Here is a 15,257-nt window from a genome sequence, read left to right as displayed (position 1 = left end):
CATGAAAAAACAAATTAAGATAGAGAGATGACCTTATGAAGATGTAAGCTGTCAATATTTTTACTTTCAAGTCAAGTAGCACAAAGTAAAATCGAGAGGCCCTTTTCAGGTGAGGACAAGAGAGATTTCTTTTCCAAAACTGCAGTTTTCAGAAAAAAACAATGGATCCCAGATACGAACGAATTAAATACTGACATTGAGGTCAAACCTTCACCCAAATCCAAACAAATGTTGAATCTAAACAATGGTTTTCAGTGGTCTTTGTCCTCCAGATTAATATGGAGAACAAGAACTAAAGTGACGTGGGGATGTGAATGTTTGGAGTGGAATGTGTGAACTAATTCTGATAGATGTACCACAAAAACAAACAAATCTTGTAGTGTGAATTTATTATTAGTCGTTTCTTTTCTGTTACAGGAAATTTGGCATTTTTTCGCTCATATTTCTGCAGGTAGAGCGACGACCTTTCCTTACACTGTACATATTTCAACAGATATGCATATATTTACTAATGAGTATGTGCCAATGTTTCACACAAACAGACATATTTTTACGTATGTTTATATATATATATATATATATATATATATATATATATATATATATATATATATATATATATATATAAAAGACAGTATATGACCTTTCTGTTCTGAGTGAAAACACAATTTACAGTAAAAAATAAAATAAAAGAACTAAAAAGAATTGAAAGAACATCAGTACTTGTATATATTTTATAGCAACATTTAACAGAAAAAAGCAAACCATAACCATAAAAAACTGTAACAAGTGCTTCCTCCTTGATCATTTCGTCCTTTTCAGGTTGTAGTGTCTTTTTCTGCTTTGTGAAAGACAAACACCTTTGTCTTTAAGTTAACAGTTTCTAATAATAGCTTCTTTTCAGGTAGGCTGGGGATTTACTTAAAATTCAATTATAACGGCTTTGTTTGGTTGAATATCTACAAATTTATGGAGTTGTGAAGGAAAACTCTGGTTGGAATAAGTGTCCTTTATCTACGAGAGGACTGACCAGAACCAGCCTAATGGTGAATGAACAAAAATAGACTTTTACCTTCCTTTCTTCATACAACACTCTACATCCATGTTGTTGCATGCGCACACACTGATGGCAGCATTAGTACAAATATACAGGTTCCTTATGACCACATTCACAGCGCACACACACACACACACACACACACACACACACACACACACACACACACACACACACACACACACACACACACACACACACACACACACACACACACACACACACACACACACACACACACACACACACACACACACACACACACAGTTGTCCCTAGGTTTCTCATGTTGACAGTGTGGCAAACATCTGGGTTACATTGGTGTTTACGCAGATCCTCACATGGCACAAGGTTCATTAAACTAATACTGCACTGCTTCAATGTGTCCAGCTTTCCTATGGAGGCATTTCCAGCATGCTGCCTCTACTGTGGCTGTTCTTTAAGCAAAGCTGCAGCTCTAAAATACAGTAACTTGTGTATCTGACAGTGTAACAGTAGCGATAAAGGATATGAACGAAGCTTAGTAACACTTTAGATGGTTATAATGATGAAGCCAATCACTTTTTCACCTTTAGAAAAATCTGAATTATTTTCATTTATTTTTAACCTGTGTCAATTTGATGAATATGGAGCATGGACGGTGTGTGAAGCTTAGGTCTTGTTGGCAGATCCAGACGACCGTCGCAGCTTCATCGACATGCGGCTTTTGCTAGTCCGAGGAGAAATGGGGGACGCTGAGTCGCTCCCGGCATCCCCAAGAGCCGGACTTTCTCCCCGAAGAATCTCTAGGCAGGAGCCTGAGGAGGGGAGAGGTGGGAGGAAGAGGAGGAGGCATCAGGAGTGGGAATGTCATGGAGCAGGAGGAGGAGGAGAAAGGGGATGAATGGGTGAAGGAGCAACAAGAAATTGACATCTCATTCCATGATGCTCTGCAGAGGCAGGCTGTTGTCACATGAGGGACTCGAACACACACACTGTACGGTACAGACACAGACAACACAGGACCTCTGTGAAGGTATCGCTCAAATCACCAGACGTGTTTGTAAAATCTGGAAAATGTTTAAGTATTTACGACAAACTGTTTTAGAAAAATAGATTCCAGCTCATATTTGCAGTTCCATCAGTTGTTAGTGACAGAAACTAAGACTATTTTATATATTTTATCAAATAATCCCTTCTAAATTCAAGCTTACTTAAGGTACAGAACTAAATATAGTTTAAAAAAGTAACCTTACCTTGACAGTTAACGCAAAAGACTAGTATTAAATACAACTCAGAGTTTTTAGGCTAGATTCCAATTTAGTTGCCTTAAAATGGTGGATCCCCCCCCCCCTTTTTTTATACTACATCTGGTTCATTGACTGTATATGAGAACTGGACAGTGACCCCTCCCCCTGGCGTTCCAAACAGGAAGTACCTGCTGGTTCCAAGAAGCAAAAATCCCATAGACTTCTATTGAGAAATAAACAGCTGTTACTCAGTCGATCTATTTGTCAGAATAACCATTCTTGCTCTGATACCTTTTAAACATGTTCTTGCTAATTCTAATGTCTTTTTCTTGATTATTTTTTAAGTTATTTAAGTTATAAAATAACAATCACTGATAAGTGGCTGGTGAGGCACTGATGTCATCGTCAGTTACAAACAAATTAACCTTACAGAGTAGCTTAGTCATCATTTGATTAAAGTGTGTTGTTTAAATTTTAATTTCAACATTTTTCTTCAGTATACAAACTGTGGCATAGGAAAAAAAAATGGAACATTTTATTATTAGGGGGCAGAAGTCGTTGGTAGGGAGGCAAATGGGAACACAGAGTGGAAGGCCATTAAAAATGAAAGGATCAAAAGTACAAATTTCAAATAGTTTTATTTTCGTTACAGTTAATATTAATTTTAAGACAGCGGTTCTTTTAGCTGAAGTGCTATTACTAATGCTTAGAAAATAATGCTAAACAAAATTAAAGAATAACTGGACGGCTGCACTTGACTTGCTACCGCTAATTCTATAATTTTTTAGCCGCAGTGTCACATTCTCTGGGATCATCAAAGTGCCTTTAGACATGCGTACTGCATAACCTCACCTAGTGTATTTTCTAATGTGCATTTTTACCAGATAAAAAGGCTTAAAGGGTCACAAACTGGCACCAACGTTATCAGACAGTTGGCCAAAACTACGGAAAAGAAGTGATTAAAAATAAAGCGTCTTTTATGATGTTGGAAAGACTGAATTAGTAAAGCGCATGCGTCAGCTGCAGCTCCAGTCAGTGTGTGTGGTGCAGGGGGCCTCACCTGCCTCTGTCGTGTTTTTCAACAGGAAATATATAAATTCGCTTTTTTTTTTTTAAACCACAAAAATGTTGAAAAACCACAAAGAAAGTATTCATAGAATACACGTCTACAAATACCTTTTTGATTTTTAATGAAAAAAAAATATTTTCTTTAATTTATGTTTTTTTTTAAGCTGTATTTTTCAGGTGACGCTGTGCCTCACCTGTCCCCCATGACTGCATCTCACCGTGTTGAACGTTCAAAAGATTCTCCCAAGCCCACTGTCAGTGTGGACTTCCAACAAGCTCACTCCTGATTGGTGTGTCGGGCTGCCATAGAAACGTTGACTCTGGCCAACTCGGACCAATCACTACCTCACATCATCTGACTCCAACATGGCAGCGTCATGTGACTGAATTGCCTTCATTTGATTAGCTGGAAGAAATCCATTTTCTTTGGTTGATGTCACTCAGTCCAGTTCTTTTGTACAGTCAATGGCCCGGTTATGAAGAATTTGCAGTTATATCCTTTAATAAAGGATGCTAATAAAGTGGTTTTAAAACTAAATTCTCTATTTGTAGGCATACCATTCACAGCTAGCATGAATAACTTTCTGCTTCAGTCCCTTTCCCTTCACCCTGAGCAGGTCAACGCCTTCTAGTGGTTTAGGGACCAGCAGATAAATAACACCATGGTCCTCTGATGACAGGACTTGAGGAAAGGAAATATACATAAAGGGATAGGAAGTCAAAGATAACAAGGATAGGGAAAGAAATGTAAAAAATAAGAAGACAGGACAGGGAAGTAAAATCAGGAAAGGATGTAAAGTTTGGAAGACAGGACACAAAACAAAAGTAGGGAAAAAAACAAAGGAAATGGAAAAACCAGATAAAAAGCCAAAACAAAAATAGTCAGACATGATGAAAAGGAAACAGCGTTTAACAGAATACATAACAGTTAGGAAGCATGAGACAGAAAAGCTCGGTCTCTATCCCATAACACTGTCAAAAGGGAAAAAGTACACTGAACAAATAAAGACAATAAAAAGGCATTTAAAACAGCCTGTGTTCATGTTCCTTACTATGCTTCATATGCTTACCGGTCCTAGGTTTGCCTAAGTGTGTTTATGTGTGTGTAAGCAGTGCTGCATCATATTAAACCCCAGAACAGAGGAGCATAACAGTGAGGTTAGAGGTAGAGTTTCACAAGGTCAGAGCTTTGTTTCAGGTTTACAAAAACCAAACACCCAAAATTACAGAGCAAGTGAACAGAAAGAAGAGCAGAAACCTCTTAGTGTCCGAGAAGGTTGCGTGTCACCTTCAACCCCCCCCAGAGCCAGTTTAGCATGAGTATGACAATACAAACAGAGCTGGGTATCCAGACAATTTGTAGGACTACTGAGCATTAAAGAAGTCATTTTTGTTCACTATTGATCCCCAACGGAATCATTTAGTTACTGACAGAACAGACAGAAATGCAGGATTTGTGATGTTTAGCAGCAAAAAAATCTCACAAACACCAAATTATTTAGAACTTTTCTAATTTGGTTTCAACTTTGTGCAAATATTGTTTATTTTGTGTTAGTTTCGCCTGTGAAGAGTAAACATTAAAAAAATAAAATGAAAGTTTCTGAGAAAAGATCTTAGCATTCTTACTACAAAAATCCTATAATTTCCTAAAATCAATAATAACGTTTTCTTGTTTGAGAAGTAGTATTGCATTTTGGAGTGAAATCAGTCTTTAGTTAAAGTCAAATCAACACACCGATAATAAGTAGGTACTGGATTTTCAGAGAAAAACAAAAGCAGAAAAAGAATTTTGAAGAAAAAAAAACTTTTTCCTTTTTTTTTTTTTTTTTACAGGAAATTTCAATAATTAAAGATTTGAAAGGACTTTGAACTGACAAATCAATCCCAATACTGAACGGCCCTCAGTGAGGAGCTGAAAGTGACACCACCTTTGAGAAGGTCCCTATGAAAACATGCAGACCTGTTAGAGGAGAAAACACTCAGGAAAAAAACAGATAAGCACAACATAGAGGAATCAGCGGTGAGTATAGGTCAGGCTGAAATGTCAGAAGAAAGAACCGATCAGAATGGAGCGTGCCGATCATGTGACCAGGCTTACCTTTCAGCCACAGGCATACAGTGAGACAAAATGATCTAAAGGAAGGGGGGGGGGGACAAAAAAGATATAAAGAAAAATAAATTAAAAACAAAGGGTTAACAGTGGGGAAAAAAAAAAAAAACAGGAAGAGAGAAGAATCATCATTGTGCTGTTATGGGAGTAAATCAGCTAACACAATAAAATGGGGAGACAGGAATCATAAAGATCAAGGTCATTAAAGTGGCCACGGACTGCTGACGTTTGGATCAAGTGGAAAAGTTGGGTCCACTTTATCCAAATACTGAGGCCACGAGAGCGCACTGGTTAGCACCAATGCCTTGCAGCAGACACACCAAAACTGAAGGATTTAAAGCCCAAATGAATGAACATATAAACAGAACATAAGAGGTTCAGGTTATGCCAGATGTTATAGAGCTTAAAAGCAGCTCAATCATTATTTAGAGGGTCATGAAAATACCTGACAGATACGTTTGTGAAACAAGGAGCAGCTGGTGAAGAAAACCAAATTCACACCATCACACATTTCTTCCATCATGTCATGGAGTCTTTACAAAATGTACAAAAAAAAGCACGTATTTGTATTTATTGTTAAGGTGAGTGGAACAATGGGCGGTCAGCGGTGCTGATTTTTTGCTGGATAATGTGAAACATCGGAAAGCCTTTGCATCCATGAAGTTTCCCTGGTACTTCCTGCTGACAGGTACCAGCTAACGTTTGGAGCAATCGGAGTTAAATACTTACATTTTTTATAGATTTTAGAGCAACAAAAGAAAACATACCAAACAAAAACGTCAAAGAAGAGTAAAAAGCAACTGACACAAAAAAACGAAAAAAATCAATACCAAAGCTTTTTAAACATCTGCATCATCAACACACAACTATGTTTCTTTAAAGTCCCACTCCAATCATCTTTTGATCTATTGTAAAAGTTTTCCCAGTGGTATTTTAATTATGTTAATGGTGGTTTTAGCCAAAATAAAAGAAACTGTGTTATTTCCTAGGACATAGTTGTTGCAGAGCGGCAATAGTTCATTAGAGTTATGGGAGGGACTGTTGGCATGGAGAAAACCCATCCCCTCTTCCCCTCCTGGTTGCTGAGAGCTCAGAGCAGGGAGCTTGTGACGGCCCAGCGTATTTTTTGTCACAAATAAGCTCTTCTTCAAATTTTTAAGCAATTTTAAGCTCAATTTTCTTAATACATCTCCTCCTTTATCAGAAAAATGCCAAAGGAATTAGGGCTGTGTACTGGCACGATTCTGGCCAAATGATACGTATCACGATACGTTACATATTGCGACACATCCAAAGACAGTACCTAAAAATGTTTCCATTCATTCATCTTCTAATCTGTTTGTTCCCTATGGGGGTCACGGGGCTGCTGGAGCCTATCCCAGCCACTTGCGGGCGAAGGCTGGGGACACCCTGGACAAGTTGCCAGTCTGTCGCAGGGTCACGACCACACACCCATTAACACTCACACCTAGGGACAATTTAGAGTAACCAATTAATGCATGAAGCATGTTTTTGGACAGTGGGAAGAAGGCGGAGTCTCTGGAGAAAACCCACGCATATACAGGGAGAACATGCAAACTCCAAACAATAAAAGTCCCCCATTGGTTCTGTTTCAGGTCCCCCAGCAGGGACTTGAACCAGGGGCCTTGTTGCTGTGAGGCAGGAGCGCTAACCACTGTGCCACCGTGCAGCCTTTTCAATATTTTTTTAAGAGTCTGAATTAGAAAAAAACTCGATCTGAAATTTAATACGCCTTTCATTGCAACAAAAATGGCAAAATTAATTTTATTAAATGATCACAGCGTTAAGCACTGCTACTGTATCTCAAGTTGCTTTTTACCCAAGCAAATTCATGGTGCTTTTCTTGTGATTAATTAAGAATTATTTGTTCTTAAAGGGAACAGAATTTAATTTGACTTAACCAATAAGGTTCTAAACGTATGCCTGAGGAAATAAAGTGTTGTTTTTCCCCCAACATTGCTTAATGTAGCTTCTCCAGTACTCCAGTGAACGGGTGCTTCAAAAATAAACTACAAAAAAAGCCAATTCTTTCCAGAAATATTAACTTGTGATGAGGCAGCATGACAGGGTGAAGGATGGTGCTTCAATGTTGCCAAGATGGTTTATAAATTTGACAGTCTGCACTGCAGCTATAGCTCCCCTTTCTCACATGCGGAAGTATAAAGTATTTCACCACTCATCGCCACGACGATGACAGCGTTGTGCACATCACTCTGATCCATCAGATCACTGAATAAGAATCTATTGCTGTGAGGTTCTGCAGAACTTTGGCTCGTATTGCCGACAGCATTTTGAAGGAGGCTCCATGCATGAGTCGCTGCGCAGCTGCACTGTTACACTCGTTCTTATTTTAGCCTGCTACGAAGGACCGCAATCCACGTTTTTATACGTTACTGGCAGCAACATGACACAGAGTTTCAGTTTGGTACCCATCCCAAGTAAAAACTAAGTAGTGCAAGTCTCATAATAAAAACGGCAAGGCTGAACATTTATCACCAGTTGGTTCTTGTGAGATCTTGTAGTTGGTTTGTGCGGTGTAGAGCTGCTCAAAGAGGCTCAGTGTGTTGTGCTGCCAAATAGCGGTGGGGGTTAAAGTGGAAAACAAGATTCAGACACTGAAGGACGCTCATACATAATTAAATAACAGTATTTTAAATCAATATAAATTTTGCCACATGAAATATTGTGATTTATCGCCAAATTGATTTTTACCGACACCCCTAATGTTAAAAACACCAAAAACACTATTTTCATTGGAGTGGCTCTTTAAAGTATCAAGACATATTTATGAAGTGAATCCACAAACTGTGAAAAAGGGCATTAAAATTAAGTTTAGGTAAATAACTTTCATTCATTTGATTCAATGTTAGTCAAAGAATAAAAAACCTGATTTCACATTTAACATAACCCTCCATGTTGGAGACAGATGTGATCAGTATCAATGCAGAGTCAACAGGCTGTGTTTGATAGTCAGACTCAGAACTCCTTTTTGCTCGTCTGACATCTCTTTGTCTGATCAGATGTCAATTAACTCCTCAGAGATGCTCTGTACAGAAAGTATTGGGCTGAAATCCGTTTTGGACAAAAAGCAGAGCTCATCAGCTCCTGGGACGCTTTGAATCAGACTAGAAGTTGGCAAAATTGTGTGTATGGCAGCACTGGAAGCTGATTAGACGAGATTGACTTCAAAATATATTTTAAATAGTTCTGTTTTTTTCCAGGTTGTGACTAAAGTGGTCGATGGGATATTCCTGAAATGCAAACGTCAGGTCTTACCTGCATCTGAGGGTAAGTGAGAGCAGGGAGCTGGACTATACACCCGAGCGGCGTAATCCTCGAATGTAGTTTGCTCCTGGTGGTGCTGCACTATGGTTTCCAGGTAGCGAGCTCGCTCCTCATAACTGGGGTGACAGGTCAAGGTCAAAGTCCAAAGGAGAGGCAGGAGATAGTGACAAAAGAAAGCAAGGTTTAGCTGCAAAGGGGAATGTCTTGGGGAGGGAATTTGGGTAAAAACGGTGACTACAACCCAGCAAACCTTTATCAATCATCAGAAATATCCAAAAACGTTTTTATCTGTAATCTCAGTAAGTAAACATCAATGAGTCACTTTATTTGTAGAGAACCTTTCACTAACATGCTGTAAAACACACGGTGCTTGATATCAAAGACTTATGTCACATAGGTTAACCCAGAAGAACCCAGACCAATTTTTCCTTAAAGGAAAATTATGTAGAATATACCACAGACCAAAAGCAAAAAAACAAAAAACATCAAGAGCTGCTCCAGTCGATTTTTGATTCATCTTCTATAGCCTGTAAATTTGCAAAAGCTGAAAATGTCACTTAAAACATTAAAAACTTCAAAATTTGAGACAAAAGATTACTTTAAAAACAAAAGCACAAAAAAAACAAGAACTAACAGAAAAAACTATGGCTGAAAATTTGGATTTTTGCAAATGTTCTTTTATTACATCCTTGTACCTAAAATTCTATAGTACAGACAAAAAGGTTTCTTTATTTTCATGACTATGAAAATTGTAGATTCACACTGAAGGCATCAAAACTGTGAATTAACACATATGGAATTAGATACATAACAAAAAAGTGTGAAACAACTGAAAATATGTCATATTGTAGGTTCTTCATAGTAGCCACCTTTTCACACTTTTTTGTTGTTATGTATCTAATTCCACATGTGTTAATTCATAGTTTTGATGCCTTCAGTGTTAATCTACAATTTTCATAGTCATGAAAATAAAGAAAACTCTTTAAATGAGAAGGTGTCCAAACTTTTGGTCTGTTCTGTATGTAAATCCACAGAAAATATGCAAATAGGAAAGAAAAAACAACCAAAATGTTTTTTTTTTAAATCCTAAAATCTGTGGTTAGATTTCAGTGTTCAGCAGAGTAAAAGTAAACCAGGACTTCAGCCGTCCATCTATCAGCGATAATCTAACTGGCAGAATGACATTTGCCCTCTCATACATTCAACCATGACAGACATATGCAGGACACGCCTCCAGGACACGCACACAGACAGCCCAGCATGCACACATTAGCCCCATCATCCCCAAACAGCATTACATTTTCGCAGCAAGCTCTTATAATGAAGGATTTTCATTGAGAGCGGAGCGTTTGTGTGTCTGTTTGATAAAGTCGTCCGTCTGTGTGTATGTAAGTGCAGTTAATGTCTTGCGTATGTGATGGGATTAGACCAATGAATCTTCAGAATGAAATCTGTGCATGTGTGGCTGTGTCACAGAGTGGCTCGGCCATCTGTAATAGCGCCTATGGGTTTTCTATTGAGTTAGAGAGCTGGTCTATGGGCCTCAGAAGGGGAAAGATTCAGGTCTAATGGTAACTGATTCAGTTAGACCCAATGATAATAACAGCAATATGGCTCCTTTAAAGAACACTGGCAGAATCCAGGAGAAAGAAGAAGGGTGAAGACGGGAAGAACTTAGGTATACTTCTGATGGACAAATGGGGCTGTCAAGCATCTTTCTCTGCATCCACCATCCTTTATTTCACAGGAGCTTATTGTTTCAAGCCTCTCGTACTGAGAAAGTGAGGAAATTAGGTGGGGAGTGATGTTGGGTTAGAGGTGCAAAGACGGTGAGAGGCTGATGAAGGAAGAAAACTTGCAAAAAAAACAATGGGAGACAGCAAGAGCGAGCAGGAACAAGGGGTGAAAATCCTGCTGAGGACTGCAGAAGAGGTGAGAGGTGAAGGGGAGCATTTACGTTAAAAAACAAAAGGCAGTTTGAGTCCATATGTGCACCTCCTTCAGAGAGGAGTAGGAGGTGCACACCGAGCCACCACCTCTCACTCCATGTGATCTCACCATTTGTGCTTTTCTTGATCTCCTCACCCCCATGCATGGCACTTATTTCCCCCTTTGGAGAGTCAAGTGTGTTGTGTGAAAGAGGGAGGTGTGTGAAAGTAATTCACTTAGGAAAAGGCAAACCACACCTAATCATTTTCATCAAGTTTTAATAACGTACAGCTGTATAGAGCAGCAGGGAAGGGTGGGACAAAGAAGAAGATATCTTTTGATAAGGCTGCAGTTTCATAGTTTCTGAGGCGACCAGGCATAAAGGCAAGGAAGAAAGAGGTCTGAAGACACAGGGATACACAGGGAGAAATCAAGGGGAAAAACATACAGAAACACGGTGCCACTGCTGAGATAAATGACAAGAACATCCCTTTACCTTTCTCCACTCTCTTCCTTTCTGCCTCTGTTCTCCTTTGTTCCTCTCAGTGAGGGTTTCTACCTGTGGACTTATGTCACTGTGTCACAAACTCCCACAGCGAAGAGGCAACTTCAACAGGGGCTGACATGCAAAACCCTTTTTTGGCTGTGATATCACTGTCATCAGTGCTGGAGGCAACACAGAAGGCAGACATAGCACAAGCAACCAAGGTGTTGAGTTTTTTTCCCCCTCTTTTTTTTGTAGTGTGACCAAATTTAAAAACTATTACTGCTTGAAAGTATACTCCTTTTTGTCATTTAGAAATATAAAAAAAAAACACAGAGTTGTGTGGAGGGGAAAAACAGAAGCATCAATGTGGGGTTGTTGTCATGACAACTCCCAATGAGGTCTATTAATACTGTGCTGGTCTCATTTATGATCACCTCACAGTAAATCCTGACATGCCTGGTCACTTCATTTTTCTAAGCAGAAGTCAGATAAAAAGAAAGTCAACTGTTTCAAAAAAATCAAAGATCTCTCCAGCATGAGAGGGCTGAAAAAAGGCAAATGTTTAAAAATACATTAGCAATAAAAAAATGAATTAATAAAAATCAAAGGCAGACTATTTTTATAGGTTTTATAGGGTACAGCTAACATAAAACACAGAGAACCAGATGCAGAATAAACTTCAGCATCTACATGCAAATGATTGAAAGCAGGAATCATATTTTCAGTGAGAGTTCAGTTAAATGTGAAAGAACTTACATACATTCATGAACCCATTTAACTAACTTGAGGAAAAATACAAAAAAATTTAAGCACCACTCCGATCACCTTTTGATCTTTTTTTAAAGTGTTATGATTTTGCTGTTTCAAGCCAAAACTAAAACACCTGCGTCGTTTTCTAAGACATGGTTTCTGCAAAGTGGCCTGGCCTCTTTAGAAATTCATCTCTGAGTTGTCGACTGTTGGCCCTCATATCCCATCATCCATCCCTTTGTTTACAATCTCCCGGTAGTTTCCAGCCCCTCCCACCACCAATCTAACATTACTGGAGCAACAAAAATGGCAGTATTTGAGCTATCCAGCTGTACAGTTTCGAACCAGATGCCAATTTAGACAACGAAAAACAAAGATATTCATGGCTCTAGTCGTCTACAAGTGGATGCTTTAGAATGGAGTGGAGCAGGGAGCTTGTGGCCTGCCAATTGTAGTACCCACATTACACCTACAAGCTTTTTTAAATAGCATTTTTCATCGGCATAAACTATCTTTAAAGTTGTAATTCATGAAAATAGTGCTACAACAGTGACGTGCACAGGATTTTAGAGAGGCAGCAAAAACCCTTTTTTTTGTCCATTACACAATATGTAAATTAAGACAATTTTTAAAATAAACTAGCACCATATTTTCTGGACTATAAGCCTTTACTTTAGGCACATGCTTTGGACCCTGAGGCGTATTCAATGATGAGGCAAATTTATGCATTCTTTTTACGGCCACTAGGGGAGCTCGAGCAGATGAGGTAAGTGTGGGACATGGGGAAGATGATGTACATGTTGCTGCCTCAAACAATCTCAGAGAGGTAGCTGAGTGTATAAACCCATTTCCAGCAACAAGCCCATTTATTTTGACAGACCCACAAGCTGCCAAACAGCATGGAGGTCAATTCTGCTCTTAGACCTCTCAGTCATGGTGCAACAAAAAGAAACACCCATGCTCAGCGGCATCCCACAATCCTTTGGTGCCATGAGACCCAACGTGCACATGACCACCACTACAATATGACGCAGCTTTCAAGTTAAAAGCAATCATTAAAAGCAGGGTGAAAAAATCCACCATCACCAACGGGTTTGTGAAAGATGGTCTGCTGCGTGACGGAGAGGACAGCGCGTTGTCATTAAACAAATTAATGTAAATAAGTTCATTCACTTTATCATAGATTTGGAAGACAACCGAAGCAATAAAATATTGGACGTTATTTATTTTGGCATTGTACTGCAGGCACAATCACCATGAAGTTTAATACAGATGGTAATATTTTAAACATATTTACAAGTTTTATCCCCAGAATGCAGAAATTATTAATCAAATTTAATGGTATTATCATAACCTGCGATCACATGTGTAAAATATCTTTGATCGGATCAAAGATCGGATTAGAATTGAACTGTGTACGTGGTCCCAGAAAAACTTCATCCGATTATAACAAGCGTTTACACTTTAGTTTGGAATAAATCATTTGGACATGCGCAGAACTATCCAAAATGCTGGAAACGACCGTAGAAGAAGAAATAGCGAGTTCCGTTGTAAACAAACAAAGCTGCGGAATAGAGGGAGATGATCTTCTTAACGTGCTTTTATTACTGTTATGATAATTTTTAAGTGCCTTTTCGCTTATAATTTTTTAGATCCTTGCGGATGATTAAATATTAGCGTTTCTGCCTCCAGGCCCAGTCCTGCACTTAGGGTCCTACACCTCCAGTTCCTGACAGCTGCACCCAAGATTGGGATTCAAAGCCAGCTAAACTCTTTTGCATCTGTCTGTCTAAACAGAGACTTCTGTTGCGATTTAAATGGAAAAGATAATAAAACTGAATGATACAAAATTTAAAGAAGGCAATTCTAAATAGAAACTATTGCATAAACACATAAACTTAGTTTCAGACATGTAGCGAGGAAGCTTTGAACTCAGTTGAGCTCCTTGAATAAGTGGATAGCGACTGGTCACGTGTCTTCAAGTCTCCGTTGGGCAGCAGCTTCTCTCGTTGTCCCTCACTCTCTCCCCCTTTGGTGACTCCGAGTACGAGTGGAGCCACAAAGGCAGAAGCGGCTCAGAATCCCCGTATTACAAGAAAATGAGGATGACAGAACACCGGGGGGTGTTATTACCTACGATTTTTCCTTAAATCTCTAACAGGAAATTATTAATGTTAATACTAAATGTTTATACTAAAAATTAAAAAAGGCAAAAAAAATACTTATAATTATGAGGCAAAAAGGACAGGTGGTCAAGCACCCCTTTGGCCCTATTTGTGCATGAGCCTGTGCCACAAGAACACGTTTAGAAACACCAAAAACACAATTTTCATTGGAGTGGATCTTTAAAGTAAAACTCTAATTAAATAATAGATAGCAAATTTTTAAAAGTGGAAAAAATGTATCCAACGTGCCCGAAGGCAGCATTAAATTCAAATACTTTTAACAGTTAAGAGAATAAAAAAGCTGAGATTTGCTTATGTAGGTAATTATTTTAAGTTGTTAGTAATTTAGTGAAGACAAGTTATTCCAAATAGCTCAGTTTAAAGTTTGTTCAAATTTGATTTGATTTCAGACAACATAGCATCCCAGTTCATCTCAAACCTGTTAATACTCTCAGACAAAAACTGGCTCATCCTAAGGACAAAATTCTCAGTTACAAACAGAGCAACGATGTGTACTCTATCCACTGCAAAGAGAACTGCAATGACCAATACAAAGGAGAAAGCAAACAACCTCTACACAAGTGGCTTTACCAACATCGCAGAGCCAACCCAAGTGGACCTGAGTCTGCAGTGCACCTCCACCTGAAGGCCACAAACCACTCGTTCGAGGACAGTGAAGTCCGAATTCTAGCCAGAGAGAAAGGATGGTTTGAGCGACGAATGAAAGAAACCATCTTTGTCAAGAAGGATAAACCTTCTCTTAATGAGAATGGTGGTCTCAGGTTTATTCTTCCATCCATCTACAGCAGTGTTTTGAAACCCAAACAAACCAGTTCCACAGAGGTCATTCACAGCTGAAAGAGATGACCAGGTTGGGGAGGGTAGCTACTGTCGCCCCAACCCCAGCTTAGGACGAAGGACTCCTAACGACCCAAAACCATGTAGACTAAGTAGACAATACTATCCCGTTTCAGGTCTGACTCCTCCCCCATGAGCACATATAAACCAGCTCTTTTAACAGCAATTTCAGAATTGACAAAGCCTCTTGGATAAAAGGTGAAACGTCTTCAAATTTAAAAACTAAGTCCAGATGACAACCTTTAAACCTACTACTATGATGGACTCAACCTGGATGAATGAGAGTCTCCATAGAGATAT

The 15,257-nt window shown here is 38.9% G+C and overlaps 1 protein-coding gene across 4 annotated transcripts in view; it reads right to left on the bottom strand.

Moving 5' to 3' along the window:
• Positions 1-1,392: 1,392 nt before the first annotated feature.
• ralgapa1 (Ral GTPase activating protein catalytic alpha subunit 1) overlaps positions 1,393-15,257 on the bottom strand; it is a 94,107-nt gene continuing 80,242 nt past the window's right edge. For 3 of the 4 annotated variants that reach the window (XM_023951896.1, XM_023951897.1, XM_023951899.1), the window contains 2 exons: positions 8,760-8,884; positions 1,393-1,852 (listed from right to left, as the gene is read on the bottom strand). In XM_023951896.1, the coding sequence (XP_023807664.1) occupies positions 1,707-1,852; positions 8,760-8,884 (271 nt within the window). In that variant the 3' untranslated portion in view covers positions 1,393-1,706. Of the gene's footprint in view, positions 1,853-5,450; positions 5,486-8,759; positions 8,885-15,257 lie in introns of all 4 variants that reach the window. The other variant, XM_023951898.1, reaches the window with a different exon arrangement.

Source organism: Oryzias latipes, chromosome 22, assembly GCF_002234675.1.
Source record: "Oryzias latipes chromosome 22, ASM223467v1".
NCBI classification, from domain to species: domain Eukaryota; kingdom Metazoa; phylum Chordata; class Actinopteri; order Beloniformes; family Adrianichthyidae; genus Oryzias; species Oryzias latipes.
This window is presented reverse-complemented; position numbering and strand designations above follow the sequence as displayed.